This window comes from Eleutherodactylus coqui, chromosome 9, assembly GCF_035609145.1.
Source record: "Eleutherodactylus coqui strain aEleCoq1 chromosome 9, aEleCoq1.hap1, whole genome shotgun sequence".
Lineage (NCBI taxonomy): Eukaryota > Metazoa > Chordata > Amphibia > Anura > Eleutherodactylidae > Eleutherodactylus > Eleutherodactylus coqui.
Genome location: NC_089845.1, coordinates 14,402,077 through 14,427,638, shown reverse-complemented (window position 1 = coordinate 14,427,638; position 25,562 = coordinate 14,402,077). Strand labels below are relative to the sequence as shown.

Genomic DNA, 25,562 nt, shown 5'->3' with positions numbered 1-25,562 from the left:
GAGATAGATGGATAGATAATTACTTGGACATGAGCGAGATTCAGAGATAGAAAGATATGATAGATAGATAGATATGAGACAGATAAATAGATATGAAAGAGAGAGAAAGAAATTCAGAGATTGATAGATATGAGAGATAGATAGATATGAGAGAGATAAATAGATAGATATGAGAGAGAGATAGATAGGTAGATATGAAATAGATGGATAGATATGAGAGAGATTCAGAGATGGATGCATATGAGAGAGATAGATATGAGATAGATATATAGATATGAGAGAGAGATTCAGAGATAGATATGAGAGAGTGAAAGATAGATATAAAAATAGATATTAGAGATAGTTATGAGAGATTCAGAGACAGATAGATACATAGATACATAGATAGGAAAGAGATAGATAGATATGAAAGAGTGAGAAATAGATAGATGTGAGATAGATGGATGGATACATAGATATGAGATAGATAGATAATTAGACATGAGCGAGATTCAGATAGATATGAGAGAGATAGATATATAGATGAGAGATTCAGAGAAAAATAGATAGATGTGAGCGAGGGAGATAGATAGATACATACAGACAGGCATGACAGATAGACACACACATAGACATACAGACAGACAAGCAAACAGATAGATACATACCCCGAGGCCTGGACCACTTCTCTGATGAGGAGAGCAGCTGTACACTGTGTCAGCAGGAGGGAAGCAGCAGGGAAATGACATCATCATCTCTGCTCCACGCAAGGCTGTGCCGTGCTGTGAGTCTGTGTCCCTTCTTCTCCTTCTCCCGTTCCCTCCTTCTCCCCCGTCTTCTCTCCGAGTCCTTCCTCCTCCCTTATCCTACTCTCTTCTCGTTTCGACTCCGGCTCCTGCTGTCAGCCTGACTGCACTAATCACGTGGCCGCCGACAGTGTGAACTGAAAGTGTATGGCGGAGGGCGGCCTCTGGGCCCCCTCAAGTGCAGGGGCCGGGTCACCGTTGTGACCCCAGAAACCCCTGACGTTACACCTATGCTCCAGCGGATCCTCTGCCGGTTCTCCTGGTAGCTACTGGCTTTGATGCTGTTCCAAAGCATCCTGCATTCCTGCTTCCCTGGTTCCCACCTGACGTTACTTTTGGCTCCACTCTGAGGATACCCTCTATTGATTGTCCTCCAATACACAGTGACGTTGAACACAAATTCTCTCACCAGATCCAAGATAATCTGACTATTTGTAGAATTTACTAAAAATCTTGGTGGAGGGAGAGAAATGAATTCCAGGGAATATCCTCTTGCAGTTAACACAAGTCACCCATGAGTCTGACGAGATTTCTTACCATGCTAGAAAAAATATCTGCAACTTTCCAAATTGATTTTTTTGTACCAGACTGAAAAGTTTTCTTCTAAGCGCTGCGGAATATGTTGGCGCTATACAAATAAAGATTATTATTATTATTATTATTATTATCTTCCTTAAAGAAGTTGTTTGAGGTTCTGCTCTGACTTTATATTTTCTTTGCCTAATTGTTCTGAAATTACATTTAAACTTTAGTGATCATGGCTGAAAATTTTTAAATGTTTTGGTTTTTGTTTGAAGTATCTTTTTGATCATTAGGATACTCCAAAAACTTTTTCCAATTCTGGACCAAATAAACTGCCAGGCTGCAAAGGAAGGGCACAGAATGAATTTTTGATGGTACATCCCAAGACCATTGTTTTGTCTAAACTGATTTGCAAACAGAATTGGCCATAACTAAAGATTTAGACACTACTAAAAGAGTATCTGTAGGCATATCTCACAAAAATTCTACGGCCATTTTAAGATCAGGTAAGGAATTTTTAATGTCTTGCCTTGAGATACCTTCTTCCAGCTCACATTATAGCTCACTGAGCTAGATCCACGGGAACTCTGGTCGTTGCTATTTACATAATGTTGCAGAGGATGTTTTTTAAGCAAGTGTGTTATAGTAACATATTATGTAAGGCTGAAGGAACACAATGTCCATCTAGTTCAGCCTGTTTATCCTCCTATGTTGTTGATCCAGAGGAAGGCAAAAAAAACCAGGAGGCAGGAGCCAATTAGCCCATTTGGGGGAAAATTCCTTCCCGACTCCCTAATGGCAATCAGACTAATCCCTGGATCAACCCCTAATAGTTCCTACCTGCCTGTATACCCAGATTAATAATTAACCTAAGATTTATATCCTGTAATATCCTTTCGCTCCAGAAAAACATCAAGTCCCCTCTTAAACTCCTCTATGGATTTTGCCATCACCACATCCTCAGGCAGAGAGTTCCACATTCTCACTGCTCTTACAGTAAAGAACCCTTTTCTGTGTTGGCGATGAAACCTGCTTTCTTCTAGATGTAGCAGATGCCCTCTCGTTACCGTCGCAGTCCTGGGTGTAAGCAGATTGTCGGAGAGATCCTTGTATTGTCCCCTCATGTATTCATACATAGTTATTTGATCGCCCCTTTAGCCGTCTTTTTTCTAGAGTAACTAATCCCAATTTTGATAGCCTCTCTGGGTATTCCAGTCGCTTCATTCCATGTATTAGTTTAGTTGCCCTTCTTTGAACCCCCTCAAGCACTGTAACATCTTTCCTGAGCACCGGTGATCAGAACTTACGCAGTATTTCATGTGGGGCCTAACAAGTGCTTTATATAGCGGTAGAATAATGTTCTGGTCCCTCGCCCCTATACCTCTTTTAATGCACCCCAAGACTTTATTAGCTTTTGCAGCAGCTAACTGGCATTGGTTACTCCAGTTTAATCTACAATCCACTAGTACCCCCAGGTCTTTTTCCATCTCACTTTTCCCTAGCAGTACCCCATTTAGTGTATATTGGTGACATCCGTTTCTCCTGCCCTTGTGCATAACCTTACATTTATCAACATTGAGCTTCATTTGCTATTTTTCTACCCAAGCCCCCAGCTTATCTAGGCCCGTTTGTAGCCACACATTGTCCTCCGTTTCATTGATTATCTATATATATATATAGACGAAAGCCCTCACTGACTCACTGACTGACTGACTCGCCAAAAGTTCTCCAACTTTCCAATGTCGTAGAAACATGAAATTTGGCACAAGCATAGATTATCTCCAAAATAGGAAAAGTAATTGGGTCCCAACTCGATTATTCAATTCCAGCGCAAAAGAATTGGCGTCAAAATTTTACGTACATAATCTAAATCTCTCACTTCCCAATGTCATAGAAACGTGAAATTTGGCACGAGCATTGATTATGTCATAAATAGGAAAAGCTAATGGGTCCCAACTCGACTATTCAATTCTATGCGCAAAAGAATTAACGTCCAAATTTTACGTACGGAATGTAATTCTCACTTTCCAGTGTCATAGAAACGTGAAATTTGGCACGAGCATTGAATATGTCATAAATAGGAAAACCTAATGGGTCCCAACTCGATTCTTCAATTCTATGCGCAAAAGAATTAGCGTCCAAATGTTACGTACGGAATGTAATTTTCTCACTTTCCGGTGTCATAGAAACGTGAAATTTGGCACGAGCATTGATTATGTCATAAATAGGAAAAGCTAATGGTTCCCAACTTGATTATTCAATTCTATGCGCAAAAGAATTAGCGTCCAAATTTTACGTATGGAATGTAATTTTCTCACTTTCCAGTGTCATAGAAACGTGAAATTTGGCACGAGCATTGATTATGTCATAAATAGGTAAAGCTAATGGGTCCCAACTTGATTATTCAATTCTATGCGCAAAGGAATTAGCGTCCAAATTTTACGTACGGAATGTAATTCTCTCACTTCTTGGTGTCATAGAAACATGAAATTTGGCACGGGCATTGAGTATGTCATAAATAGGAAAAGCTAATGGGTCCCAACTCGATTATTCAATTCTATGCGCAAAAGAATTAGCGTCCAAATTTTACGTACATTATCTAAATCTCTCACTTCCCAAAGTCATAGAAACATGAAATTTGCCATAAGCATTGAATATGTCATAAATAGGAAAAGTTAATGGGTCCCAACTCGATAATTCAATTCCAAGCGCAAAAGAACTAGCGTCCAAATTTTACGTACGGAATCTAATTCTCTCACTTCTTGGTGTCATAGAAACATGAAATTTGGAACGGCATTGATTATGTCATAAATAGGAAAAGTTAATGGGTCCCAACTCGATTATTTCAATTCTAAGTGCAAAAGAATTAGCGTCCAAATTTACGAATGAAATCTAATTCTCTCACTTCCTGATGTCATTTTATATGACGGAAACGTTGCATGGTTACCTCCCCGTGGTGTTTCCTGGATAATGCAGAGAACTATGCAAAATGGTGAACATATGTTTTTCCGGTATCTCTAAAGTAACCACGACTTCATAAGATTTTCCGTGTGAACACCAGATAAACGCCTGTACCAAATTAACTTGGGCGAAGCCGGGTATATCAGCTAGTATTGTATAATTTTGTGTCATCTGCAAATATTGATATATTACTGTGCAGCCCCTCTATCAGGTCGTTGATAAATATATTGAACAGAATGGGGCCCAATACTGAACCCTGGGGCATCCTGCTTGCAACAGTGGACCAATCAGAGTATCAATCATTTATTACCACCGTCTGCTTTCCATCTCTAAGCCAATTCTTTACCTAACTACACATGTTTTCACCGAATCCGAGCTGTCTCATTTTATATATCAGCCTATTATGCGACACAGTGTCAAATGCTTTAGAGAAGTCCCGATATACGAGATACAATAGACTCTCCCAGGTCCAGCCTAGAGCCTAATTCATCGTAGAAGCTGATCAGATTGGTCTGACATGATCGACCTCTCATGAACCCATGCTGGTGAGGGGTTATTCCGTTGTTCTCCTTGAGGTATTCTATGATGGCGTCTCTCAGAAACCCCTCGAATATTTTTTCAGCTACTAAAGTGTGATTTACCAATCTGTAGTTACCAGGCTCTCTTTTGGACCCCTTTTTGTATATTGGAACTACATTGGCAATGCGCCAATCCAGTGGTACAACTCCGGTCTTGATAGTATCCATAAATATTAGAAATAGCGGCCTAGCTATCACATCACTTAGTTCCCTTAGAACCCTTGGGTGTATTCCATCTGATCCCGGCGATTTATCGATTTTAATCCTCTTTAACCTGTTCCGCACTTCCTCCTGTGTTAGGTATGTGATATTTTGTGTGTGTGGGGGGGGGGGGGTTCATTTGCAGATGATACAAAATTATGCTTAATATCTTATTAAGATACTTAATATAATGGAGGGCAATGTATGACTACAAACTGACCTAGATAAGCTGGGGGCTTGGGAAGAAAAACTGGCAAATGAAGTCCAATATTGATAAATGTAAGGTTATGCACATGGGCAGGAGAAACGGATGTCACCAATATACACTAAATGGAGTACTGCTAGGGAAAAGTGATATGGAAAAAGACCTGGGGGTACTAGTGGGCTGTAGATTTAACTGCAGCAATTAATGCCAGTCAGCTGCTGCAAAAGCTCATAAAGTATTGGTGCATTAAAAGAGGCATAGGGACGAGAACATTATTCTTCCACTATATAAGGCACTTGTCAGGCCCCATGTGAAATACTGTGGACAATTCTGGACGCCAATGCTCAGGAAAGATCGTGCAGTGCTTGAGGGGGTTCAAAGAAGGGAAACTAAATTAATAAACAGAATGAGAGGACTGGAATACCCAGAGAGGGTAATAAAACTGGGATTATTTACCCTGGAAAAAAAGATGTCTAAGGGTGACTACCCACTACACTTTTTTTTTCACTGCGAAATTCACAGCGTTTTTTTTTCTACAGGGGTCTATGGGACTTGTAATGTTAAAATCGCGATCGTGCAAAATCGCAATTTACCGCGAAATCGCGATTTTGTGCGATCGCGATTTTAACATTACAAGTCCCATAGACCCCTGCAGAAAAAAAATGCAGCGAATTTTACAGTGAAAAAAAACTGTAGTGGGTAGTCACCCTAAGGGGCGATCAAATAACTGTATAAAAACATTAGGAGACAATACAAGGATCTCTCCCATGATCTGTTTATACCCAGGGCTGCGACTGTAACAAGAGGGCATCCGCTACGTCTAGAAGAAAGCAGGTTTCATCACTAACACAGAAGGGGGTTCTTTACTGTAAGAGCAGTGAGAGAGTGGAACTCTCGCCTGAGGAAATGGTGATGGCAAAATCCATAGAGGAGTTTAAGAGGAGACTAGATGTCTTTCTAGAGCGCTATGATATTACAGGATATAGACATTAGGTGACCAGCAGGGTTGTTGGTCTCAAATGTTGATCCAGGGATTACTCTGGCTGCCATTATGGAGTCAGGAAGGAATTTGTTTCCTCCAAATTGGCTAAACTGTTTTTTGGTTTTTTTTGCTTTTATCTGGACCAACAAGGGGTTGGTTGAAACAGGCTGTACTAGATGGACATTGTCTTCCACAAGATCCCATCATCTACTGTTTCCCTGAAAATAAGATCTACCCGGAAAATAAGCCCTACCCTTATTTTTGGGGAGGCTTAAAATATAAGCCCTACCCCAAAAATAAGACCTGGCTACTTTTACATTTTAAAAAAGCAATACATTAACTAGCAGGCTTGATCCAGGTCCCTCCAGCTGCTCCATGGCTGTGACTGGTTGATCAAGTGTTCAATTGATTGGCTGAGTAGTGGGATTTATAAATTGGCCAATCAATGCCATGGCTCAGGCAATTCCTAAGTCCTGCCTCCACAACGCTATGGTTGTGATTGGTTCTTCAAGAGCTGCATTGATTGGCTAAGCAGCGCTCAAAAAACAATCAGACCCATCACTTCCTGGAGGCGGTATTTATGAATTGCCAGAGCCACAGCATTGATTGGCTGAGTAGCGGGATTTATTGGATGTCTGAGGACTGCAAAAAGTGCATTGGAGCTCTGGAGAGCACTGGAAGGGATCTAGACCAAGCCTGCTAGGTAAATATAATAAGGCACTCCCTGAAAATAAGACCTAGTGCTTCCTTTGGGGAAACACAGTATTTAAACACAGGGCTGTAACAAGGTGGTGACCTGATAACTATATATAGATATATCAGAGGTCAATACATAGATCTCTCCCATCATCCTTTCACCCAGGAGGAAGGCCACATAGGCCGAAACGTTGCTATTCTTTGTAATGGGGCAATAAAGAAGTTTTTTGTATCTTTGCATATCCGCTTATGCTGACGGTCATCACTTTATATGGATGTACATTTTGGAATCTTTTTGGGTTTTTCTGGCTCCGACTTGGCTTGGCATTTACTGGCCTGACCACAGGAAGGGTTAAATTTCTGCTGCTGGTGGACTATTCTTTTGTGGACTATTCACCTAGGACTGTGACTGTAACAAGGGGTTGCTCTAATAACTCTGTATAGATATATCCACGCTCAGTACAGAGATCTCTCCTATCATCTATTATACCCGGGACTGTAACAAGGGAGCAGTCTAATAACTATGTATAGATATATCAGGGGTCAGTACAGAGATCTCTCACATCATCTATTATACCAGGACTGTAACAAGGGGGCACTCCAATAACTATATATAGATATATCCGGGGTCTGTACAAAGATCTCCCCCATCATCTATTATACCAGGACTGTAACAAGGGGGCGCTCTAATAACTCTGTATAGATATATCCACGCTCAGTACAGAGATCTCTCCCATCATCTATTATACCAGGACTGTAACAAGGAAGCGCTCTAATAACTATATATAGATATATCAGGGGTCAGTACAGAGATCTCTCCCATCATCTATTATACCCAGGACTGTAACAAGGGGGCACTCTAATAACTATGTATAGATATATCAGGGGTCAGTACAGACATCTCTCCCATCATCTATTATACCAGGACTGTAACGAGGAGGCGCTCTAATAACTATGTATAGATATATCAGGGGTCCGTACAGAGATCTCTCCCATCATCTATTATACCCAGGACTGTGACTGTAACAAGGGGGCATCATCCATGTCTGATATATAGCACACCATTCACCCAGGAGAATTGTACTACACCTGGCACAGGAAATGCAGAGCTTTGTAAATTTTCTCTTATGTTACTATGTTATATATGTTTTTTTTTCAAGTCCTACTATGGGACTTTTTCATCTTTTGTATAGTACATATCCTTCTGTAGCTGGATTAGATGTCAATGGGCATCGTATTATGGCGAGTCCGAGGGATATTGTTAGGCCCCCTGCACACGGGCGGAAATTCCACGGCCGGATTTCCCGCAGAATTTCCGCCTGTGGAAGCTGCCACAGGATTGCGTTAGAAAACGCAATCCTAGGCAGATGGCCGCGATTTGTCTGCGCTAAATCACGCGCAGAAAACAAATCGTGGCATGCTCTGCGAGCCCCGCACAGAAATGTCACTCCCTGGCCGGCAGCCGGCACATTAAAGATCCAGATTCGCGGGAGCAGGTGAGTGCAGCGTTGGTCTCTGCAGGGGCTCGGGTCTGGTCCCGCTGCGAGAATTCTCGTAGCCGGATCCGACCCGGCTGTCTGCATGCGGCCTTAGGCTTATGAGCATCATAGGAACCATTGAGACTAAGAGATTATCTCCGATCCTAGCCATTACAGTGGGAGCCCAGCTGTCAGTTAGACAGTCTCCTGCGGTGAACATGTGGTCGCGGCTCCTTGTTCCTATAATAAATGACATTCGGGACGTATTGCAGGACGTATTTCCTGCTTATTATGTATATGTACATCATATATTGGGAAAGGATTAGCACTATGTTTGCTCATTGGCAAAGTGTGCTATCATTTTGAAAAATGACTTTATCACCTAACCTAATTTCTATGTATATTGAGAAAAGTGTCAAAAATTTGCATGTTCACCATGTTTTCTATCAAATAGCCAACCCCAGTACCTAACTATTTGGGTCTGTAAAGGTGCAATCACACAGTGCTTTTGGCTGCATGAGGTCATACCATTACCCCTGGGGGTGGGCAATGTGTATTAGGGCTCCTGCACACTTGCGTTTTTTTCACGCGTTATAGCTTGCCTTTTTTTCATGCTACATCGCTGCTTTTTTTTCACGCGATTGTCAATGGGACTTTCTAATGTTAAAAACGCTTTGCAAGTTGGTGCATTTTTAACATTAGAGTCCCATTGACAATCGCGTGAAAAAAAAGCAGCGATCTAGCATGAAAAAAAGGCAAGCTATAACGCGTGAAAAAAACGCAAGTGGGTTGGAGCCCTTGGATGCATATTACAAAGTGCTTGCATAATCGTTTTCCCTATTTGATCTAGAAAATATGCTATTAATTCAAAATTTATTTCATTTGTTTAAGGCTGGATTTATAAGAACGTGTTTTAGCAGCGTATTACTTATGAAAAATGTGCAATATGCAGTGAATAGAATCCATTGGTTTCAATGGGTTTGCCCACATAAGCGTATTTTGCACTAACACTTTGTGCTAAACAATGTGCAGCATGCTTTATTTTTCTGCATATTTGTGCATGGAAAGAGCATATGTTGAACTATTACACTAATTGCCCATGTCAATGAATGGGAACATGGATGTGTACTTTTTTCCGTGCGCAAATTTGCAATGCCCATTTTGCAAATACACAGCATAAATGTGCACGTAAATGCGCTTATGCCTGTATGAAACCGGCCTAAGGCTATATTCACATGCGAGTTCTGTCCGAACCCGAGGTGGACAGAACTCACACTGGAGGAGAACCCATTTATTTGATTGGATTCATTCACACTTGCGATTCTTCATTTGAACTAATAGTCCCAAGTTTGAAAAATTGCTTATTGTCCTATTCTGATCCTATTTTTGCATGGAATTAGGAAATGAAAATGTGCAGTGTCCCACCCATCGGATGGGGTCTGTGTGCTTTCACAGGTGAGTTGCGCATGAAAGTCTTGGCACAACCCTCGGCTATGTGAATACGGCCTGAGATATACTGAGCCATTAAACCTTGTTCTGTACCTGATCTGCCATTTGTGTATTTGCTGGCAAGTAAATAGCCGGCTGCCCATCCTGTTCGACTCTATCATTATTCCTGAAGTTTGGAGAAGTACACATCATTTTCAGAGGATCACCTAACATTTGTTACTTACGGTAATATTACTATTCTTCCTCCTTTTTGGCCTCAGATACTTTTTCAATAGTTAAAAGAATTAGCCAGGCAGTAAAAAAGTTTTTTCAGAGCTGCCCAAAGTGGTGGCATAAGATAAAAGGCATATTTTCCTTATTCCTTCACCCGCTAGTGCCTGGTCCCCCCAAGTTCTGCAGCAATGACGTGGCTGACACCCCAGGGCCCTACAATTGCTGGCTAGCTGCAGCCGTCACATGCCCTCCTGTTGGGATGACTTTACTACCGACCAGCAGGGGGCATCAGTGGAATGGATGCAGCAGGGGATCGAATGAGGCGAGGATATTTAGTTTAGTTTCTTGCTCTGCCAGCAATCTGTGCTAACTTTTTATTCTTTCTTCCTGTCTGGATAACTCCTTTAATGTGCAAGAAAAAGCATTTGCAAAAACTTTTGAAACAACATAAATCACATTTTTATCTTCAAAGCTATCTTGTTTCTTTATCTTCTGGACATCCAATTCCCTCAATCACACAACATCTGGCATCCATGTGACCTCCACAACTTGTCTTACGTCAGCTATTTGGCTCTTTGTACTTCCTTTGAAATCTTCATTTTCCGAGTTTATCTTCGAGTCACAGTGGATCTGCCACATATACTTGTTTTCATGTTTGATTTAGACTTGGGTGCGGTCCTCCACTAAATGCTTTAATCTGTATTTATAGTCTTACATCCACACAAACAATTCTAGCAGGCAATGGAAAGAAGCTGCAGCCAAAGACAATACTGTAGAGCAAAACACAATGTAAAGTGCGCTATTAAAGGAGATTTCCAAGTTATTACTTTCAGATAGTTTCAGACTCCCCTTGGCCGAAAATATATAATAACTGATATGCTTTCCGTGGCGCCGGGTCGACGTTTTGCCATGGCCCCTGACAGGTGAAGTCTTGTAAATTCCACACGTTGGCTTCTAATGACATCACTAATGATGTCCCTGCCATTGGCTGCAGTAGTTACACGGGTAAACAACCATGTCACTGCTGCAGCTGATGTAAATAGAAGGCAGAACAGCACACAGCGGGAGGGGAGTATGTAAGTTTTTTTTTATTTTATTACATAATCCGTCCCCCCACTGCCACTGATATTGGGGTTTTGGGAACAGGCCTTTTCACATCACGTTTGGCTATGCTGTTGTAACATCCATTTTCATTCACTTTTTGTTACGGTACTCTGCCCCCGAGCGCCAGGTGGGGTGCCCTGAACTTCCCGCACCCCACTGTCCCTGCCTACTTGCCTCGGCCCCAGGCGGACAACTGGACGGCGGTCCCTATTCTGGCTAGGGACCTGGCGACTGACAAGAAGAAACTACCTGATGGGGGGACAGAGTGCCGACAGAGAGGCAGATGGAAAAGACCAACAGGACTTACAAGGCAAAGCAAGGCTGGAGATAGAAGCTGACAAGCGAACTAGAAGGAGACTGACTAGCAACTAGCACTGACTGAGACAGGCTGACTAGATGCAAGCAGAACCAATAACTGGCAGTGAGCTCAGGTCATTGCCAGCCTTATAAACGAAGGACTCCGCCCTGGGGCGGAGAGTGGGAGGAGCCAGCTCCCCCACTACTGCACAAGAGAGGCGGAGGAGTACGGGCGGACACGCCCACGCCGCCGCACACCAGCCGCTCCACGTCGCCAGGAGAGCCCTGACGTCAGGGCTCCAGGACGCTGGAGCAGACGCCGGGGTGGCGCACACTGACCACGGGACCCTGCACCGCCCTGCATGGTAACACTTTTTATTTATGGATCCCTTCTCAATAGGGATTCCGTCATGTTCAGAAGTGTCTTGTGGTCAAGTTTCCGTTGGTATTCATATTTTTAATATAGTTTTTTAAAAATTAACTTTCAGTTTTAAACTAACACTTGTAAAATAGGAAAAAAACAGGTCTTTTGGAAACAGCTGTGAGCTGCTACATTGCATCCCTACATTAAAAGACTGCTGTTTCTAAAGGGGTTTTCTTGACCAAAAAAAAGTTAAAGGGGCTTAAAATTAGCTAAAAATTGAATAGCTGTGGCTCTCAGTGTTGCAGCCTCGCGCCCATTCATTGTGCATCCGGCAGCTCAGCGACTCGCAGTCGTCAGCGGGGATTCTTCAATAGCCACTGAAGCCTTGAGTGGCTGAATGATTACATATACAATGTACCGCACTTGACCACCCACGGGAGGCGGCCATCGAGGCTGCAGCGCTGGAGGGGGTACCATGGGGATAGGTGAGTACTCAATCTTTGTTTGTTTTAGGCCCTTTTAACTTTGTTTATTTGTCTCAGAAAACCCCTTTCACATTTGTTTTCATATTTCTGGCTCTGCCGTAAAGGAAAGCTGCAGATTGCATTACGTTGCTTTTACCCCTAACCGGAATTAGTGCTATCATTATGACATGCTGATTTAAAAATAGCTTAATTCCGCAGCAGATCCATGTCAAAGCCATCATACAGCCATGCGAATTTCTGTGACAATGTTTCTACGGAGTGTTGCAGAAATACTGTGTAATGTGTGAAAGCATCCTTAGGAGCTATAATTGCACACTGACATTGCTGCTAAAAGAAGGGCTGTCTGTCTGCAGAACCAGAAGACCCCAGCTTGTATTGAGCTGCTGAAAAGTTAGCAGCCACAGAGCTACAGAGTGTCGGACTGAAGTCCGTTTTCTTCTATGTTGCTCAGATATTTCATCTATATATATATATATATATATATATATATATATATATATATATATATATATATATATAAAAGTGAAAGCCCTCACTGGCTGACTCGCCACTAATTCTCTAACTTTCCGGTATCGTACAAACATGAAATTTGGCACAACCATTCTTTAGGACCTAAATAGGAAAAGTTAAGGGTTCACAACTTGATTATTCAATGCTAATTGCAAAAGTAAATGCACCCCTATGTAATGTAACTTTTCGGTGTCGTACAAGCGTGAAATTTAGCGCAAGAATTCTTTAGGTCCTAAATGAGGAGAGTGGGAGGGGTGGCACATCCTGCAGAGGCACATCAGTACATGCAGCCTGAGGAGAATTTAACTCTCCTCTGTGTGTATACATATTTTATTTCTCGGTTACTCTAAAGTTACCGTGACTTCATAAAATTTTCTGTGCAAACAACACGTAAACACCTGTATCAAATTAACTCAGGCGAGGCTGGGTATATCTGCTAATACATAAGTATAGCTCACAGGAGTGGAAGCAGAAGGTGATAGGCGGAATGTATATCCATAGGTATGGTAAAAGAACAATGTTTATTACATAGATATAGCAATAAAACCAAGTTTACTACATAGACACAATAACAGAGCCAATCCTACTACATACACAGCACCAAAACAAAGCTTACTACATAGATACAAGAAGAGGCCCAAGCTTATTACATAAATATGATATCAAAACCAATCTTACTACATAGCGTGGCAAGTTGGGGGTCACTCTCCTATCGGATTGCCATTTTTCATCGGAATGGTTGGCACACGTACATAAAAGCTTCAGAGACTTGGATATCTTTAACTTCTGGCGCATGCCAGCATTTATTCCATATATAGACAGCAAACAAATGTACAGTATACAAAGTTTGTTATCCTTACCCCACCAGAGTATGAGTCTAGGGGCGTCCTCGCTGTCAGACTTGGGGCCTTTACTGGTCCCCACTAGACCTCTGGCTTGCAGCCCTTTCGGCACTGTTGTCTGTTTTCCTTTCCCTTGAGTGTGGCAGGAACTGATCCTCCAAAGATGTTTTCCCTCACTTTAGGTCCTCACTTCAGCCCCCTACAATAGATACAAGAACAGGTTTTTTACATAGATATGGTACCAGAACAAAGCTTACTTCATAGATAAATTAATGGAACAGAGTTTACTATGTAAATACAATTAGGGAGCCGAGCCTAATGCATAGATACAGGGACGGAACAAAGCCTACTACATATATACAGTGCCAAAGTTAAGCTTACTACATGAATACTATAACAGAACTAAGTTTACTACATAAAGAAGGTAATAGAACAAAGCTTACTTCATTGATATGAAAATAGAGCCAAGCTTATTGTCTCTGGCACAATCTATATATATAAAGACGAAAGCCCTCACTGACTCACTGACTGACTGGCCACTAATTCTCCAACTTCCCGATGTCGTAGAAGCATGGAATTTGGCACAAGAATAGATTATGTCCAAAATAGGAAAAGTAAAGAGGTCCCAACTTGATTATTCAATTCTAAGTGCAAAAGAATTAGCATCCAAATTTTACGTACAGAATCTAATTCTCTCACTTCCCGATGTCATAGAAATTTGAAGTTTGGCTTTAGCATTGATTATGTAATAAATAGGAAAAGTTAATGGGTCCCAACTTGATTACTCAATTCTAAGTGCAAACGAATTAGCGTCCAAATTTTACGTATTGAATCTGATTCTCTCACTTCCCGATGTCACAGAAATTTGAAATTTGTCACGAGCATTGATTATGTCATAAATAGGAAAAGCTAATAGGTCCCAACTCGATTATTCAATTTTAAGTGCAAAAGAATTAGCGTCTAAATTTTATGTACGTTATCTAATTCTCTCACTTGAAATTTGGCACGAGCATTGATTATTATGTCATAAATAGGAAAAGTTAATGGGTCCCAACTCGATTATTCAATTCTAAGTGCAAAAGAATTAGCATCCAAAGTTTACGTGCGTAATCTAATTCTCTCACTTCCTGATGTCATAGAAATTTGAAATTTAGCCCGAACATTGATTATGTCATAAGTAGGAAAAGTTAATAGGTCCCAATTTGATTATTCAATTCTAAGCGCAAAAGAATTAGCGACCAAATTTTATGTACGTAATCTAATTCTCTCACTTCCCGATGTCGTAGAAATTTGGTATGAGCATTGATTATGTCATAAATAGGAAAAGTTATTGTGTCCCAATTCGATTATTCAATTCTAAGCGCAAAAGAATTAGCGTCCAAATTTTACGTACGTAATCTAATTCTCTCACTTCCTGATGTCATTGTATATAAAAGAATTTTTGCATGTTTACCTCCACGTGGTGTTTCCTGGGTAACGCAGAGAACTATGCAAAATGGTGAACATATGTTTTTCCTCGGTATCTCTAAAGTAACCACGACTTCATAAGATTTTTCATGTGAACACCAGATAAACACCAGTACCAAATGAACTCAGGCGAAGCCGGTTATATCAGCTAGTAATAATATATCCACTACCAGTACTGTATATAGGAGAAAAAAATTCATCAAAAACTGCATATAGCTGACAAACTTATGTCTCTGTAATTTGTAGTACATCTTGTAATTGTTTTGTATTTTCCACATATTTCACCTTTTGAATAGTAAAGGGCAAAAGTGCACTTAAAGGGGTTGTCCAAGGTTAGAAAAACATGGCTTTCCTCCAGACACATGCCATCCTTGTCCGTAAGGTTGTATGTGGTATTGCAACTCAGCTCCTTTGAAGTGAATGGGAGCTGAGCTGTAATGCCACGCACAACACATAGACAAGGGTGGCACTGTGTTTGCAGGCAAATACTTGCTGCGGAATTTGTGTTCAGCATCGCGAATTTGCAGCAAATACCACCCATTACTTACTGGAAAATAATTGTGATTTCCGCTCGTGGAGGAAAAAGTTGCAGTATGCTAATTTCTGTGCAGATTCCACACAGACAGCTTCTATTGTAGTCATTGCTGACAGGTCGCGAAAAAAAAAAGTGAAAAAAAAAATCTGTACTGCGCATGTGCGGCGCTAAGCCACTGGGTCCATCCGCAGTACAGAGTCTCTGGTGGCAAAGCAGGTATGCACAGATGCTGCTGCTGCCAGAGCCGGAATCCGCATGTGGAATTCGGCTCTTTAGTGTGCAGGAGGCCTTAGCTTCGCTTCTTACTGGATAACAATTTGCGACCTAGAAAAATAATACACAGCAGCTTAGGGTCAGGCAATCTAAATTTTATAGCCATCCGATAAATAGTTATTCCAAAGAAATCCAAAACAAAAATAAGGGTAAACAGTGTTTTCTCCAAAATAAAGAATTTTCAACACCTTTTTACATAACGGAGAATCAGAAGGCCCTAAAAATAAAAAAGAAATCATCTAGATGCAAAGAATTGCCACCAACAGCATTCCAGGAAGGAAGAAAATGATTTAAAATAGCAAGACACGGTGAACCCCATAGGTAAACCTTTGTCAAAGATAGACAGATTGTTATTGAGAACCCAATAAGCTGATTTCAATGAGAGCGAAGCCGTTGTGTTAAACTTCTGTCTCTAATGACGATGTCCGGCTCCACTGCACTGACAGCAGCCTGGAGGATCAGCGGACTGGCGGTGCTAAAGTACTTAACGGAAAAGGGCAGTTTTCGGTTGCAAATGGATCTGGAGAAGCTACCTGAGGACGTGGTGATGCCAAATTCGATAAAAAGTATAAGAGGGACCTGGATGCCTTTCTTGTGCGATACAATATTACATGTTGGTCATAGTCCTGCCACTAGCCTAGCCAGGATCCTACTATACACTGATGAAGGGCAAATCCCCCAAAACAGCTGTGTATGGATTCTCACTTGGTTTTCAATACTCGATCATTGCCCTAAAAGGCCTGTTTAAAAGGTTGTACATTAATTTGCAGGAATGCTGCCATCGAATTGCTAGCGCTGCAGAGGTATTGTTCTATCTCCCTTATTTGCAAATATTACATGCTGTTGGACAACAGGCATTGATTAAACACACGTTTTTATTGGGAAAAAACAAAAAACACTTGAAGGGAGGCTCCAGGACTCTGTTGGGCAGCCTCTAGCTTTGATACAATATGTGACACAGGCGGGCATGGAAGCTCTGGTACCATGCTGGGTTGCTTGTAGCTTGGATACAAGATGTGATACTGGCAGGTATGTAGGCTGTAGTACCTTGTTGGGCTGCCTCTGGCTTGGATACTAGAAGGGACATGTGGCAAGAATGGAGACTCTAGTACCCTGTTGTACTGCCTCTAGCTCTGATTCAAGATGTGATATGGGGGGCATGGAGGCTGTAGTACCCTGTTGTACCACCTCTATCTTGGATACAAGATGTAATATAGGTGACATGGAGGCTCTAGTACAATGTGCACCCCTGGTTTGCCTCTAGCTTGGATACAAGATGTGATGCTGGCAGGCATGGAGGCTCTAGTATCCTGTTGGGTAGCCTCTAGCTTGGAAACAAGATGTGATGCTGGCAGGCATGGAGGCTCTAGTATCCTGTTGGACTGCCTCTGGCTTGGATACAAGATGTGATGATAATAGAGGGTATGTAGGCTCTAGTATCCAGCTAGGCTGCTTCTAGCTTGGATACAAGATGTCATATGGCGGGCATGGAGGCATACAGATTCCATATGGCATCCTGCGGGGTACTGCTCCACATTTGCTGCAATTGAGCCTCTAGATTGTACAAACTCATAAGCTGTCAAAGTTGGCACCCCAGACTGTTCCATACATGTTCTATTGGCGATAAATCTGGCGACCGGGCAGCCATGGGAGTGTGGCAAAGTTGTGGAGACATTCTTATGACACCATTGTATGTGCAACTGAACATTATCTTGATGTAAAATGCCTCTTGGAAGCCACCATGAGAGGCAACACATCTGGCTGCAGGATGTGCTGAACTAATTGCGGAGGTGTCATTGTCCCTCGTACCACTACTAGAGGTGACTGACTGTCATATGTGATAGCCCCCAGACCATGGCAGCAATGGTAGTATTGAGGAGCTCACCCCTAGTTCTCCAGACACAAACACGGCCATCATGACACCACTGCAAATGGAGGCAATGGTGGGTAGTTGTCAAAGGCAATACATGTAATTGGCGCTATGAGACCAAGTGTCCTGTTCCGATAGACACATGGCCTATAACAATGGTGCCACCTGTCTCTGGATGGCTAAACAATTGTAGCTGTTTGTGCTTGTTGGACGATCAGACGATCCTCTCTACTGGGGCTTTGTCCAGGGCATCTTGAGCCCAGTCGTCTTGTGTGCCCTCATGCATCCACTGGAGGCAATTCGTCGATACGACGATCCAGCTTCTTAAATTATGATAATGCGTCTCCTCTCAAACTCTGTCAACTTATCAAGAAATTGGCACCACCATTAAAATCTCAACCTAAGTTGTTTTGCATTGCTAAAATTGCATCAATAAATCATAATTTTGTGTTTTGGATTTCTTTTTAGGTTTTCCTAGTACATGTTGGGACAAGGAAAAAAATGCCACAAGCATAAAAACTTGCCTGCTGTGGCTTACCACAATATTGAAAAAAATGCATTGTTTTTGATTCATAACATACTAATATATCAAAGGACAAATACTGGTTCTTCTATTTGATCAGACTGGATGTTTATTGTGTGCAGTATATCCTGTTTAAAGTGATTTAACATCTTATTTGAATATTCAGTGGTATAATGGTTTAAACCTTTCACAGCCAAAGAGCTAATGCCCACGGATGAATTATCGCTGCCAGACACCCGCCACAAATTTGGCAGCAATGACAGTCCATAGACGTGCTGTTTTAAAAGATTCTCTCCTCCCCACAAGTGGAAATCAACTGCTATTTTCCGCTCACGGGGGAGAATCACAGCATGCTCTATTTTGTGTGGAAAATCGCACGGACAGCTTCCATTGCAGTCAATGGGAATCCTCCATCCCGCGATATTCAACGCGCAATGGGCACAGCGGAAGTATGGTGGGAATCTGCATCAGAGCCCAGTGCCGGCGCGTCATGTTCTCCACGGATACGGACAGGTAAGTATGGGGTCTCTGGGGCTGCTGGGTCTGATTCCGCTGTGATATTTGGAGTTGGAATGCGACCCGACTGTGAGCATGAGGCCAAAGGAAGAATGCCTCCAAGGCACATGCCCAAGGTCTTTTTCTTACTAGTAAACAGGAATTTTATAATTAGGATAGGCAATTACAATTACGCTTTCTGTATTGTATTATAGTATTTTTCATTAACCTTTTCATCCCGAATACCTAATCTAAAGCCTTCAATTTTTTTTTCACTATCTATAGATACATCTTGCTGCTATCGGGCTAAAGAAATAACGTGCCGTGAAACCTGTGAGCAGGTAACTATTTAAGTGTGATTTTGAGCTTGAAAGGGAATAACTCACTTTTTTACAAAATTTCACAGACATTTCACAGACAAGCTCAATATTAAATGTAGGTTAAAACAGCCCTTTTTTAATCTTTTACCTCTTAGGCTCACCAAACAGAACATGGTGATGCATGGATCTCACTATTTGGTTATAGTCTAAATTATATATGCCAAAATTTGTAAAAATTACTTCTATTTATCGTGTGTGTGTGTGTGTGTGTGTGTGTGTGTGTAAGTCAACCTACCTAACAAGACAATGTCTTGTAGATGGTACCACACACTTATTCCACACACTCAGACACACGCAATCTCCTCTTTGGGCCTAAGCCTTCAATATATTCACAGAAAGTGGGATCCCGCTATATACTCTAATGAGAAGAACTTCGGACTGATCGGTGCATAGGGTGCAAGACTAGAATAGAGGGGGCTACCAGTCCCAGGCCTTTCTCACTATTGGCCCATTTATCGTTCAAAAGATGTCTTTTGAGCAACTTTTGAGCAATAATCATTGTGTGCATTTACAGCGCAAGGTGATCGCTCAAACGTCGAGCGATCACCTTGCACTCCAAGCGGGGAATGCAGAAGACAAGCGAGGTCGCTTGTCTCCTGCATCCAGCTGTTCTCTGTTTGGAGCGCTCAGCTGTTATACAGCTGAGCGCTCCGGGCGGGGTATGAAGAACACAGCTGGACCGCGCTGTTCTTCATAGCCTGCCTGTGTTAATGGAGCTGTATACAGCTGAAACAACAGTTTCAACTGTATCCCGCTGTGAATTCCTGATAAGGCTGGTCTGACGGCTTTTGAGCGATAATCTTTGTGTCCAAATAGGCCTAATAGCTGGATCCCTTTTTTTTCTGAATGCATTTGTAGGGTTAGGCCCTAATTGGTGAGTCTGTGAGTGTATGGTCCCATCTACAAGTGATTGCCTTGGCGTAGCTCACACATGAATGTTACTTTTTACAGTCACGGTGAATTTTAAGAATCCTACAAAGTGTTGTATCATTAGCAAAAATTAAAACTTTACTTTCAAGCCCATCCCCACGGTCATTAATAAAAAGGTTAAAAAGAATTAGACCTAACACAGATTTTAGTGGAACCCCACTGCCAACTTTAACCCATTTTGTGCTTTAACATCTATATATATAAAATTGAATGTATGTCTGTGTGTCTGTCTGTGTGTCTGTCTGTTTGTCCTTTATGCGCTACTACACTATTCATCCGATCGCCATGAAACTTTGGGAAGTTGTTGAGTACACTCCTGGGAAGATTACTGGCATAGTACAACTATCCTACAATAGGTGGCATGCGTGCGTGCGAGCGTTGTCGACAGTTACGTACCCACCCCCCCACATAGATTGTTCGATTTCCATCATTGCCACTAATTCTCTCCCTTCCCGATGTCTAGAAACATGAAATTTGGCACGAGCATTGATTGTGTCATAAACGGGAAAAGCTAATGGGTCCCAACTCGATTATTCAATTCTAAGCACAAAAGAATTAGCGTCCAAATTTTATGTATGGAATCTAATTTTCTAACTTCCCAATGTCATAGAAACTTGAAATTTGGCACGAGCATTAATTATGTCATAAATAGGAAAAGCTAATGGGTCCCAACTCGATTATTCAATTCTAAGCGCCAAAGAATTAGCATCCAAATTTTACATACGGAATCTAATTCTCTCACTTCCCGATGTAATTTGGCACGAGCATTGATTATATCTAGAGATGAGCGAGCATACTCGTCCGAGCTTGATGCTCGTTCGAGTATTAGTGTGCTCGAGATGCTCGTTACTCGAGACGAGCACCACGCGGTGCTCGTCTCGATTAAACGAGCACTGACCATTGAATTCAATAGAGCTGGCAATACAGCCGGCTCCATTGAAAGCAATGGGCTGCCAGCGATCGCACAATGAATTTTCGGGAAGGGCTTAAATATATAAGCCCTTCCCTGCAATTCATCCAGAAATGTGTAAAAATAAAAAAATATATATACTCACCTGCTCACGGCAGACGGAGTTCAGCTGCGGCCAGCTGGCAGTTCTCCTGAACTGCTCTCTGTAGTATTCAGCAGCCGGGGATTTAAAATCCCCGCCTGCTGAATGAGCTGCCTCTGATTGGTCACAGCCTGACCAATCAGAGGCAGATCTCACTCACACCCATTCATGAATTTATGAATGGGTGAGTGAATGCTGCCTCTGATTGGCTCAGTGCAGCTCTCAGCTGAATGACAGCAGTTCAGCACCACAGTACAGGGGACAGCAGGAGAAGACGCGGCTGTGCCCCGGCAGCTGAAGGGAGGTGAGTATCTATTTTTTTGTTTTTTAAATCACTTTTAATTCATTTCTAGGGAATGGCTTATATGTAAAGCCCTTCCCTGAAAAATAATTCAGGTGTGCCAGCGGACCATTGTCTTCAATGGAGTCGCCGGCAGCAGCAGCGGCTCCATTGAAGAGAATGCCTGCATTTTTATTCTTTTTTACACTAAAATCTTTCTTTTTCAGGTAAGGGCTTATATTTTTAAGCCCTTCCCGAAAATTCATCCCGCGCTCGCCGGCAGCCCATTGCTTTCAATGGAGTCGGCTGTATTGCCGGCTCCATTGAATTCAATGGGCTAACATCGTTCTTCTCTGCCACAGCCGTTACAGCTGTGGCAGAGGAGAACGATCTTAATGCTGACATAATTTTTTTTTTTTTTTTTTACACATTTTAGGATGATTTTCAGGTAAGGGCTTATATTTCTAAGCCCTTTCCGAAAATTCATCCCGCGCTCGCCGGCAGCCCATTGCTTTCAATGGAGCCGGCTGCATTGCCGGCTCCATTGAATTCAATGGGCTAACATCGTTCTTCTCTACCACAGCTGTTACAGCTGTGGCAGAGGAGAACGATCGTTATGCTGACAGTCGGGGGGGGGGGGGGGGTCTCACTCTTGCCACTATTGTGGCTTAATAGTGAGACCTCGGAGCCTGAAATGCAGCCCGAAATGCTGCTCCTCGCCTGCCCTCTCCATTTCTGTGTTTATTACATGACTTTGGTCATAAGATTTTCACAAATGAAAACCTTAGTGGAGCACCAGTCATATACAAAAATGCTCGAGTCACCCATTGACTTCAATGGGGTTCGTTACTCGAAACGAACTCTTGTGCATCACTGAAAGTTCGTCTCGAGTAACGAGCACTCGAGCATTTTGGTGCTCGCTCATCTCTAATTATATCATAAATAGGAAAAGTTAATGGGTTCCAACCCGATTATTCAATTCTAAGCGCCAAGTAATTAGTGTCCAAATTTTACGTATGGAATCTAATTCTCTCACTTCCCAATGTCAAAGAAACTTGAAATGTAGCACGAGCATTGAGTATGTCATAAATAGGAAAAGTTAATGGGTCCCAACTCGATTATTCAATTCTAAGCGCCAAAGAATTAGCGTCCAAATTTTACGTACGGAATGTAATTCCCTCACTTCCCGATGTAATTTGGCACGAGCATTGATTATGTCATAAATAGGAAAAGCTAATGCGTCCCAACTCGATTATTCACTTCTAAGCATAAAAGAATTAGCGTCCAAATTTTACGTACGGAATCTAATTCTCTCACTTCCCGATGTAATTTGGCATGAGCATTGATTATGTCATAAATAGAAAAAGCTAATGGGTCCCAACTCGATTATTCAATTCTAAGCGCAAAAGAATTAGCATCCAAATTTTATGTACGGAATTTAATTTTCTCACTTCCCGATGTAATTTGGCATGAGCATTGATTATGTCATAAATAGGAAAAGTTAATGGATCCCAACTTGATTATTCAATTCTAAGCACCAAAGAATTAGCATACAAATTTTACGTACGGAATCTAATTCTCTCACTTCCCGATGTCATAGAATCTTGAAATTTCGCACAAGCATTGATTATGTCATAAATAGGAAAAGTTAATGGGTCCCAACTTGATTATTCAATTCTAAGCGCAAAAGAATTAGTGTCTAAATTTTACGTACGGAATCTAATTCTCTCACTTTCTGATGTCATCTATATGTTTAAAAATGAATGTATGTCTGTCTGTCTGTACTTTATGCATTACTACACCATTCATCCAATCGCCATGAAACTTTGGGAAGATGTTGAGTACACTCCTGGGAAGATTACTGGCATAGTACAACTATCCTATGATAGGTGGCGCGCGTGCGAGCATCATCGACAGTTATGCCCCCCAGACAAAGATCGTTTGATTTCCATCTCAAGCACGAAAGCAAAAGGCATTACGAGCAACGGGATGAGTGTTCAACTACAAAATGATGCATCCGCCGAACGTTTCGCTAGACAATTGCTGGATATTGAGAATGCTGAGGTAAAATGAAAGCTGTGCTGTGATTGGTTGCTATTTCTTATACTGCTGAGGTAACATGAAAACTGTGCTGTGATGGGTTGCTATATATCATACTGCTGAGGCAACATGAAAGCTGTGCTGTGATTGGTTGATACTATTTATATTACTCAGGTTACATGAAAGCTGTGCTGTGATTGGTTGCTACTTCTACTACTGAGGTTACATGAAAGCTGCGCTGTGATTGGTTGCTATATATTATACTGCTGAGGTAAAATGAATGCTGCGCTGTGATTGCTTGCTATTTTTTATATTGCTGAGGCAGAATAAAAGTTGCGCTGTGATTGGTTATTTTTTTTTATGCTGAGGTAACATGAAAGCTGCACTGTGATTGGGTGTTATATATTATAAAGCTGAGGTAACATGAAAGCTGTGCTGTGATTGGGTGTTATCTATTATAAAGCTGAGGTAACATGTAAGCTGCGCTGCGATTGGTTGTTATTTATTATACCACTGAGGTAACATGAAAGCTGCGCTGTCATTGGTTGTTATCTAGATATATAAAAACGAATGTACTGTATGTATGTATGTCTGTCTTCGCAGCAACGCGCGACGGGTAAGCTAGTTTACAATAATTTACATTACATTGGCATTGTTTTTCTTTGTAATAGTTTTACAATTAAATGCTAGGATCACATTCATACACTTTAATGCCACATGTACTTGTATAGTTACCATACAGTATTTTTTATCTTTCTTTTCTCTCTTTCTTGCTCTTTCTTTTACTTAGTTTAGATCTCCTTTTCCTCTCTTGGTTTTTGTTCTCTTATTCTGACCATTAATTCTGCTCTCCCCTGCACTTCTCCCTACTCACATAATTCTTCTCTTGGGCTATCTTCTCTATTCTTAGTTCTCATACAAGTTTGGTGTTAGTCCACTTCTCACCACACTGGCTTTTCTGTTCTTGTTTCTTTCCTAGGTTTACTCCATCTCCAGACCCCCTAAAACTCCTCTCCCTCTACTCGTCCTGTTTCTTGACTAGCCATGTACCACAATCTGTTGCTAGGTCTTTCAAGACTCAATAAGAATGGGAAACCTGTCAGTAAATAGGACACAGAAGTGAATTGAAAATCAGATTATGAGTACAAAACATAACTTTTAACACTCAAAGTTATAAATACCTTCAAATAAGCAGTTACTACATAGAGTCTATAGTTTACCCAATCCAGGATTCTACAACCACACGCTGTCACACAGCTGTCCCCAATGTTGTTATTCAGAACAGATCTCAAGTTGCATTTTACAAAGAAACAAATGCCTCCCCTTTTATCCTTTCTAAATATAGTGCAGCCCTTTGCATTTGTTACCTGTTATCCAGCCAGGTGTTAGTTATACCACTATATCATCATAATCTGTTTGTTATTAGGAACTCTAATTCATCCACTTTATTTCTAAAATAGATTTCATTTGCCATCACACATTTTTTAACATTCATCTTTCTTTGCATTTGATCAAGACATTAAAAAATGAGAATGTCTAAATGCAGAGGAACAACCACCAAGTGACCATCAAGCAAATTGACAGCATGAGCCACATTTACTAATATTGTCCACTAAATCTAATAATTACAAAACACTCTGAAAATTGAACTTATCAATTACCGAGAACAAATACGGCCAAGCCGTAGTACTAGACAGACACCTTATGAATTTCCAGGGAAAGCAATGGAATGGAATGCCCCGAGAGCGACAGATGTAAGTAAGGCGCGTTATGTGATAGACATTATGCGAAGCTTGACTCCCAGGAACAAATCTGACCTAGTTCTCGCCTATGATTAGCAAGAGAGCTGCATGGATGCACAGTGCTAGTATTTTAGTAAGGAGATTCATATCAATGTTAATAAAAGAAATAGGGCAGTAGTTTACCTTCTCTAGAAGGTCCTCCAGTTTAGAAACCATAGCGATAGCTGCCAAAAGGGACGATTGCCCAAACAAAATGGCATCACACATGATGTTAAAGTAATGCACAAAATGAGTACTAAGAGT

The 25,562-nt window shown here is 41.5% G+C and overlaps 1 protein-coding gene across 1 annotated transcript in view; it reads left to right on the top strand.

Annotated features, from left to right (window-relative positions):
- Positions 1-25,562, top strand: part of RECK (reversion inducing cysteine rich protein with kazal motifs) — a 247,826-nt gene that overhangs the window by 35,372 nt on the left and 186,892 nt on the right. Inside the window, exon 2 of the mRNA XM_066579140.1 lies at positions 19,121-19,176. Within this exon, the coding sequence (XP_066435237.1) occupies positions 19,121-19,176 (56 nt within the window). The remainder of the gene's footprint in view (positions 1-19,120; positions 19,177-25,562) is intronic.